The sequence below is a fragment of the Meleagris gallopavo genome, chromosome 23 (genome assembly GCF_000146605.3).
Source record: "Meleagris gallopavo isolate NT-WF06-2002-E0010 breed Aviagen turkey brand Nicholas breeding stock chromosome 23, Turkey_5.1, whole genome shotgun sequence".
Lineage (NCBI taxonomy): Eukaryota > Metazoa > Chordata > Aves > Galliformes > Phasianidae > Meleagris > Meleagris gallopavo.
Genome location: NC_015033.2, coordinates 3,297,775 through 3,307,280, shown reverse-complemented (window position 1 = coordinate 3,307,280; position 9,506 = coordinate 3,297,775). Strand labels below are relative to the sequence as shown.

Below are 9,506 nucleotides of genomic sequence, written 5' to 3'. Positions count from 1 at the left end.
CGTCGCCGGCAGCCGTACGGCGCGGCCTTAACGGCGTATGGAAGAGCGGCAACCACAGCGAGCCGTTTTATTGTTCGTTTCCGATGCGTGAGTGCAGAGCTGAAGGCTGTCACGGCGCGGTGCCGGCAGCTGGAGCCCGACCCGCTGAGTTCAGGACTCAACCGCGACCGGAGCTCGCGAGACGCGTTAGGAGCGCTGTGTCGGGATACCGCATCGTCCGTCCTTTTCGCCGGGAGAGGCGTTGTTTTAGCAGCGTTAACCTCCTTCTGTCAGCCGGTGCTGCCGGCTGGACATAAGAAGCGAAGCTCTGCCACGTTGTGCTCTGCTTCCCAAAGTGAAGTTTGCTCAGTGCTGAAATAACGCCAGCCTCGGAGGGCTGTGTGTCAAACCTGCAGGAATCCCAATTATTAGCAGTGCCGTGTTAATGAGGTATTCAGGCACTGTGTGATGTGCCAGGGCAGAGCTGCACGTCCATCCAACAAAGCAATGCCACTGGGTTGGGAGTGTGGGTGCCCTCCCACTGCGTGGATGGTGCCTTGTTCCTGAAAGGATGAAGTTTGCACTGTTTCCAACGAGGGAGGAGAGTTAGAGAGCTGGTTTTGAAGTTTCACATGCTCAGGGCCTGCTTCTTAACCCAGGCAGCCCCAAAGTGCTGTGCAAAGCAGTCTGCTCCTTTTGGAGGATGGGTGGGGAGTTATGGGCTCTCATACAGGTGCTTCTGGTGAGAAATTTTCCAGGACTTCCAATGCAAAAAGCATTTAAAGGGCAGACAGCTCAGGCATAAGGAATGCTCAGCATGGAACAGAGTGGTCCTTGGTGGTTCAATAGGAGGAAATGCTAACAAGAACGGCTGGAAGAAGAGCCAGGTTTGCCCAGTCTGGTAAAAATAGAGACCAAAGGGTCTGCACTGAAAAGTAGATGAGGAAAGCACAGTGCAAACAACCCCAGCTGTCACACTGCCACAACAGGTGGGGCTCCAGCTGCTGCTAATAACCACGGGCACCTGGCAGGAGTTACAGTTCCAAAGTCCTTCCCAGCTGTGTGGCTCCACAGATGTTCTCCATTAATAGGAAATGCAAAGTTTGCCAGCTTCCAGAGACAAAGCTGTGGTGGTGGAGGGCACTGCACGAAGGCTGGCAGACGACCAGAAAGCCATTCCATCTCAGCCCTCCCACAAGAGTAAAAACATGCTGCAAAACAGTGTTTTCTGCCAAATACACAGATTCTTGAAAAGCATAAAGAAAAACCTGAAAAACAGATCTCCATTTCACAGACCACAGCTTTTTTTTTTTTGCAAGCAATATGAGCAGTGACAACGCACCAAAAAAAACACACAACAGAACAGACATCACACAATGATGAAAAATGGACATTTCCCTTCTGCTCAAAGCAAACATCTACAGCCAGGGATGAACCTGAGCTGCTGCTCAAACTGAACCTGGGCCAGGCTCCCCCACAGCCTGCCCTGGGGACACGTTTGCCTTCCACAGGAACTCAAGCTTCTGGAATACCTCACATGGGAAGCGTGAGCAGGAGCTGAAATGTCCTAAGAACTCCCCATGCAACTTCCTATTAGAAATTGTATTTTACCCTAAAGAACACTTAAATCCAGGCTTTTAACACCAAACTACACTCTTTCAAAACAGGAAATTATTAAAAATCAGCTCACTTTGTTAATTTTGTTATCAAAAAGCCCCCGTGATGGGTTCTGTAGGTCCACGTGCTCGATTTGCAAAAACGAATGAATAAAATTTCAGGTTTCCTTAAAGGGAAGGCAAGAAGTTGGCTTTTAACCTCTGGTCAGCCATGAAATGTAACTTTTCCAAAAAAGGAAGAATTCTCAGATTAGCCTCAGCTCGTGGTCCCCTTCCAGCTTGGTCAGATACCCCCAAGATTCCTTAAATAACTGGAAATGTCAGAAATATTTTGTACATAGGGTAATAACCCTGAGTTTCTGAAAGGCAGTATTTTTGTTGCAGTCCTACAAACAATGCTACAAAATAAAAGCTCACTTCCTCATTAAAAAATACATAACAAAATGCAGGAAATTCAGGTATTAAAATGGTTTCTGATAGAAATACAGATATCCTGACTTATCACACCAAAATCACAGATTTTGGTGATAATCTGCAAGCAACTGCAAATATGTACTTCAGCACTGTTTACACAGTGCAACTGTCTATGCACTTGCATTTCAATACTGTAAATACATAACCAGGATGAAATATTTCCCTTTTGAGTTTCAGCAAAAAAAAAAAAAAAAGACTATCTACTGCTTGTTTTGTAGTTGGAAATAGTGGCTCATTGTGCTTTGAGACATGGACTCATGTCTGTAGTTTACTTCAACGAGGGCTTTACTAAAATAAGCCATTTGCTGAGACATGAGCTGGGGGAAGGGAGGGGCTCCTTCTTCCAGCTCTGCAACACAAACAGATACTAGAGGATGCAGCATACAGTAACTAACACTTTGAAATTTCATTCCACTGCAAAAAAGCCAAATACAGTGACGGGCCAAAGTTTTCACATTGTTTTCCTGGGCAAGGAGGAAGTAATAATTTTCCTACAAGACACCAAAGTTCTTTCTCTAACATAGGCTTGTGTGGTTTTTTTGCAGTCAAGAGATCAAAAAGCCCACATTCACCACATTAAATAACACCAGGCCCTCTGCTATTTCAGTTTCTCAGAAAATCAAGGCTTCCTGGGTTCTTGTCATCATTCTCTCTCTGCTTCGAGTCCCAGGCCTGACTTGCTGTGAACCTCAAAGGAACCACATCAGCATCAACAGTTGCAGAAACAATCACTTCTGGGAAGAGTCCCTTTGAGCTGCACTATGTTGTAAGAATAAGTGGCCGTATCAATCATATGGTTTCAAATCCTTGGCAATCAGTGGCTCAGTATCTTCAGCTGTACTTGGTGCAGGCTGTGGGGCTGCAGCTGCCAGGCTGTGTATAGTTTCTTGCTGATGCTGCTTTGCCTTGTTATAAAGTAGAACTCCCACCGTCACTAGAACAGTCCCAATGGCTGAGAGGCTTGTGATTTTGTTACCAAACACAATAATACTTAGCCAGATTGACAGTGCGTGCTTCACAGTACTGGCAACACTGGAAAGGAATTTCAGAAGTTAAGGCCAAAGAAAGCTCTCCCGTTTAAGGAGGTTTAGGAACACACAATCATGCCTTCATTTAGGGGGATCTCTCTTTTGCTAGCTTTTTAAATACCAATCAGATTCCACTTTTCCTAGTTCAGCTAATCCTGTAGCCACAAGTGCTTGTCTACTTGTACTGATATCTTCAAAGACATTTTAATTTAGACTTCGTAAGTCACCTCAGAGTTTGGTTTCTTTGTTCTTTTTAAGCATGCAGAACAGCATTAGCAATTCATTTTTATCTAAAACAGACACTCAGACAATATCAACAGAACACCACAACGTAACTGCCATTTCTGAGTGTGCTGTTACTGTTCAGGTTACAGAGTATTCATCACTGCACCAGAATTGTGCAGGAGCCTAACCAAGCTGCCCATAACTGACAGCAAAGGAGGAGCCATCTTCAAAAGACACAAGAATTGCAGAAAGTGTAGCTTGTCATGCTTGCACCATGCTTCAGAAACAGTTGTACAGAGCTGATTGATCATTTTCTGTCTGCAATTAGCTATATTTAGGTATTGCCTTATTATCACCAAAGCAAATGTCAGCACCTGTTCCACAGCTTCAACAGCACGTGCCAAATGCTGCTCTTCTCACACTATGAGCAAGCACTCCAAAAGCTTTCCATGATGTGGATGTGAAAAAATTTGTTCTAACATTTCATACATCTGTGCATTTACTTATTTCTTTGCATAGTACTCTTACTACTTAGTTTCTAAGCAGAGTAAGAAAAAACAAAACATAGGCACTCCTGGCACGGAAATAAAGTTTTACCTGAAAGTCACAGGAGAAATTTTTCCCATCAGGGCATAGGCTGTAACACTTTGAAGGTGGAACAAGACTCCGTCTATTAAGAGAAGTACAACTACATCTTGGTTGTAGGTAAAACTCCTTCCACTTTTCCCAATCACTGGAACATCCTAAATGCAAAATAGAGGCTCTTAAGAGTTTAGCTTATAACCAAGTCTAAAAACCAACCTAGCCATTATTATTATAACCAGATAGTAGTTTTACATTTAAATATCAGCATAACAAGATCTGAAACATAAAGGACATTCATGTCCTCCAAATTTTCCCCCCAGAAGATGAAGAAACACTCTCTTATCTGACTGCATTCAGACTGAGTGACATCTTTTCAAACACTGACGCATGGCAATGAAATGTCAGAATGCACATTAGACTTCAGCACAGTTTTGCTTTCAGAGAGTTTGTACTCCTGCATGCCACATGAATATTGGCAAAAAGTCAGCAAATTCTTAAGATTTGTAGTTCAAGTCTTTAACTAAAATTTTAAATGCATTTATGTAAACAGACAAAATAATTTCTCTCTAAAACTCTGAAATAAACTCAGGCTTTCTGGGTCAGCTGCCATCTCACATCTCTGCTAAGCTATTGCTTTTAGCATTTCTCCAGCTCGTGCAAACAAAAGACAAAGCTCTGGTGATGAAGCGATTCAAGTAAAATGGGGCAAATTAAAAGCAAAGCTCACAAGTAAAACATAAATTTGCATTAGCAAATTCAAATTACCATGAAAAATATCCAAGCTGGAATAAGCATAACCACTGCAGCAGCGCTTGTATAGAACTGAAGCTCTGGGGCCCTACAAAAAGACAAACAAAAATGGTTAAAGAGCTCCTTATTTCACAGAGCTGAAGAAAGCTGCATCAGATTTACATAAAAACCTCATCATGGGATTAATAGACATCAAGAAAGTGCTAACAAAAAGGCATCTACCAAGCTTTGCAGACAACAAACTCAGCAATCTCTTGCATTCTGTGTTGGCCAAGACAAACTGAAGATAAAAGGCCAAAGTTTTCAAGACCCAAACCAGCTGTAAAATCCTGCAGGAAAATTCTCATTTACTGAGGTGATGAAGTTCACAGCAGCTTAGTCCAATATAATCACAAACTCATGGTTTTCTTATGCAGCCTAAGGTCAATCCATAATCCAACCTGAAATGTTTAAAATACTTACGAAAATCTGTATTTATCTCCACTGAGTAATTTTTTGGAAAAGACATTCTGCAAACTGGTAAAGAAACAAAAACACAATGTTTAAGCAAACTCACAGCAAAAAGGAATCCATGATCACTTGACTTAGTTTACTGTGTATGGAAATAGCAAAATAAAAACTTTTTATTTTCCTAGTTCCAAAGACAGAAATAACTACAAGCAATGACTTCATTCAATCTATAAGAAAAATAACTCCTTTATTCCGCACACAGAACAGCTGCTATGACTTACCAGTCCATTATATTAGTAGATAAAGCTGCCGAGAAACCTAGAATGTTGAAGCTGATTTCAGTAGCTGTACACAAAGCTAGCCCACCCATAACTGGAATGAGAGAGAGATTAACCAGCAATCCTGTGAATGAAAAGAAACAACAAATTAACCCGAGTTCAATTACTATACTCCTAATGCCATATGTGAGATAATACAGCTTTAAGTTTTAGTTTCACCACAACTTCTTTATTTCAAAGGAAAAATAATTTGATCAGATCTACTGTTCTACCAGAATGATTCTTCCAGCTGCCTGAAACTGTCTGCCATACTTCAGTGACATCTCCCTGCCCGCAGCCCAACAAGTGACAGTCTTACACAAACCAAATATTTTTAAAAGGAAATTTAAATACTGAAGTACTCACCAGTGTATTCCCCCAGTATCATCCGAGACATGATAACAGTAAAAATAGGTGCAGAGCTTTTAACTGTCTCTGCAAATGAAACTGCCACATTTTTCAAGCTGACGAGCCCTAAGACCACTGTTGCAAATCTGAAATTGAAAAACACAAGAAATTAAGCAGAAGATAAAACAAGGCTTTAACAGCTACACTCTATGAAAGCAAGAAAGAGAAGGAAGAGAGCACAAGAACAGTGCTTCCGACCAGAAAAATGCAATGAGCCAATAGGATAGAACTCTAATTAAAGGTTTACCTCATCAGTCCAACAAACAGCATTATCATGATGAAATTGGGTGGGTAAGAGATGCGCGTTTTGTGCTGGTACAAGCAGCATGGAACAAACATTTTTATACAACCAATAAAGGTGGTTGAAAGCATTTGAACAGCACCTAAAGAGATGGGAAAAAATATCAGCGATGATGGGAACGCCACATATTAAGCAGCACGAGAGAATTTTGTAAACAAACTGGTCTGTAGTGACACTAGACTTGATGAATTCTCACAACAGCTCTTTCCTTTTACATTTACCAGCAAGGCAGCAGAATAAATCAAATAACTCAGTCCACAGATAAAATGCTTTTTTGTTTTCTTATTAAAACAAGGAAAATAAGCCCAGTGACTAACAGATGTCACAGAGGGCAGCTTCTGCATTTTTACATAAAAATTGTTAATCAAACAAGTTAATCAGCACTAGAGACTATCAACAACTGACTCAATTTTATTATATTTTTTCAAGAGCCCACACTGCCCTCTGGTACAGAAAAGTGAATGTTTAACTACATTTTTTGTTCTCAAAATACTCTTACAGCTCCTGTCTTCCACCATGTGGATGGACGAGAGGAGGGAAGGGCAGGCTGTGATCACACACGCAGGTTCTCAGCCCCGAGATCCACCCCCACATCTCCTAACTTGGTCCTTCTGAGGGAGCAAATTGTTCAGCTAAAGGGAACTTTACATGCAAGGATCTGATATAATCAAATATTTTACTGGAATTGAAACATAAAAAAAAAGCAGGGTTACCTAGCATGCTGGGCTCTCCTTCCAATAAGGAAAGGATGTATTTGTTAAGAAAAAGAGTGCAAAAGCTGAAGAAAAACCACAAAGTGAGGTAGATGAGAGCATGAGAGTTCCAGATGCCCAAGTCTGACTCGATGACCGTGGTCTCTGTGATAGTTATTTTCAGCACATTCTCTTCTGGCACACTATCACTCCTAGCAATTACAAATTTTTCACTCCTGTTAGCAAAGAGCGAACCCAAATTAAATAGTGATTTTCCCTTTGGCTTTTCTTCAAGGAGAGGAGGATTAGGTTCCTCCGGCGTCTCAGCACTTGTCACAGTCGACATACTGGCACAACAAAACTATCTGTCCTTAACACAAAGCAACACTGACTTCGTAGGGAACAGTACGTGGAGGGAAGAAAAATATCATGTGATTAATCTTTCATCTCCAGTGGTCTCCAAAAGTGTATTTGGTCCTCCAAATAACATCCTGTATGAAAATCAACTTTAGATGCTTCTTCATGTGGTCTACTCCATTTTTTTTTCCTACCTAGGAATGAAAAAAAAAAAGGAAAGAAAACAAAAGATAGCAGTGCACATCAATCTCAATACTACAAAAATACCACATTCATTCTGAAAGATAAAAAAGACCTCACTATCCTCTCTTTCAGAATGCATTTTGTACTGCTAACATGACAGTGACCTTTACTTTTCTCAAGTTAAACAACCTTTGGCATCATAATGCTAACAATGCCCAAAGAAAGAAAGAGAACCTGAGAAGCTTAACTGCATTATTAAAACATATGATCAGAATTAAGTGCTTTCTAATTTGCAGACTGTTTTATGAGTTTTTTGTGGTTTATTGCAAAAGCAATCAGAATTAATCAGATGATTATAAAATGATGAGTCATCATATCCTGCTTTACACTGAAGTTTTCCATTCCTAGTGCAAGCTATTTCTCTTACTACAGCCACACAGGAAACATTTCCACCCCATCACCTTGTCCCTTTCCATTTTAGGAGGAAATCATGCCAACATGACATTGAGGTCCAACACTTCTGCACACTTGTTCTCAACCATATATTCACGTTTACCCCACGTAAAACAAAACCAGCCCACGTGAAAAAATACGCTCTAAGTGGTTTCATTCCAACAACCTCATCTTTGATTTCTCCTCTTTCAAGCTTTTATGAGAAACAAACAACACAAAAGTTACTATTTTGGTTAATTACCAAAACTTTGCTAATTTTTTTTCTTCTATTTACATTGCTCAATTAAAAACAAAACAATTAAGCCCAACAAAACCCCCACTTGCGCAGCATCACATCATCATATTTAACATCACCAATTCCACTAGTGGTAGGAAGCAGAACAGCAATAAGAAGAACAAAACCACACCTCTGAATTACTGACCTGCTGTCTTACATCAGCTGGAAAGCTTTAAGTTGGCTGAAAGAGTTCTCCATCTGGAAGTAATTCAATCCTCCTCCCATAAGAGCAACCAGCAGCTGATGTTTACCAACAGATGAAAACGTGGCAGTAGCTGGTAGACTGTTTCTGTTGGATTACACACAACATGGAATCTTCCAGCTCACAAGAATGAACAGCATGCAGTGCATTTTAAACTCTTCCTTTTATCTTCTCCCATTTTAGACTACATTACCAATGAGAAGAAAAAAAAAGTGTTGTACTAAAGGTGAAAAAATTGGGAGCATAAGCTTTGAGAGTCAAATTTTGACTGATGAGTAGCAGCTAATTGTTTAATACAGCCCAAATCTTCCCTTAGAACTGAAAGACTAAAATTATTTAAAGATAACACATACAGTGACAAGGCAAAATGCAGTAATGCAAGGAAATATAACATAATGAGAGGAAATACGACCTTTTCTTTTTTAAAGTTACACATACTATGCTTGGACACAATTTATTGCAAACATAAAAGATAACATTTCCAGCACCACAGATGCTGGTGTGGCACACAGCCACGTGTTTGGATACAGAACTCCTTGGTGGTGCAGCTGACCTCAGTGCAGGTACCTGTTAGTCAGAAGCTCTGGCTGTGCTGTCAGCAGTGGAGCACGTTCTGCCCATAGCCGTTACACGTCACCCAGCAGCTCCTGATAGCGTTCGTTGGACGGGCAGAGCCTGGGGCTTCAGCATGACCAGCATCTGGCAGAAAGACAAAACGTTAGGAAGGAGGAGGGGGAAGAACCGCGGCTTTGTCTGTGCATAAAGATGGATGTCTTCTTTCGGTGGTAAGCACAAAAAACGCGAGGAGCAGGAACGCTAGAAGCGGTCACTTGTGAAACCGAGCTTAGTCGGGCAGCGAAGGGAGGCCGGGATGCAGACACGCCCACGTGCCCATGGCAGCTCAGCATCCGAGCGAGCAGCCAACGTTTTTTCACTGAACGACAACAAAGCGCAAAGATGCGTACAGACCGCAAACACCCCCTCAGTGCTACTAACGTCTCTCGCACAAAAAAACGCTCAAAACCAGCCTAACGTTTTCCCGCACACCGGCGGCACTCCGCCCGCCCCTCGCGACCCCCGCGGCCGCCCCTCGCAGGCAGCAGTAGCAGCCGCCTCCCTTCTCCCTGCCGCCCGCCCTTATCTCGGAGGGCTGGAAATGAAAGCGAAGGAGGCTGCGCTGACAGCCCGCCGTACCGAGCCGCCCTCCCG

The 9,506-nt window shown here is 41.9% G+C and overlaps 1 protein-coding gene across 2 annotated transcripts; it reads right to left on the bottom strand.

The window, feature by feature from the left end:
- Nucleotides 1-1,281: 1,281 nt before the first annotated feature.
- LOC100539376 (solute carrier family 35 member E2A-like) lies at nt 1,282-9,506 on the bottom strand. Of its 2 annotated transcripts, XM_010722815.3 has the most exons (11): nt 9,492-9,506; nt 8,865-8,996; nt 8,241-8,481; nt 6,847-7,376; nt 6,080-6,215; nt 5,791-5,918; nt 5,389-5,509; nt 5,120-5,173; nt 4,673-4,745; nt 3,920-4,065; nt 1,282-3,101 (listed from the first exon to the last, which is right to left on the bottom strand). In XM_010722815.3, exons 4-11 carry the CDS (start codon nt 7,169-7,171, stop codon nt 2,855-2,857), a joined length of 1,230 nt encoding a protein of 409 aa, XP_010721117.1. In that variant the 5' UTR covers nt 7,172-7,376; nt 8,241-8,481; nt 8,865-8,996; nt 9,492-9,506; the 3' UTR covers nt 1,282-2,854. The 2 variants fall into 2 exon arrangements, with proteins under 2 accessions (XP_010721117.1, XP_010721118.1); XM_010722816.3 differs by lacking the exon at nt 9,492-9,506 and having other exon boundaries at nt 8,241-8,384; nt 8,865-9,353.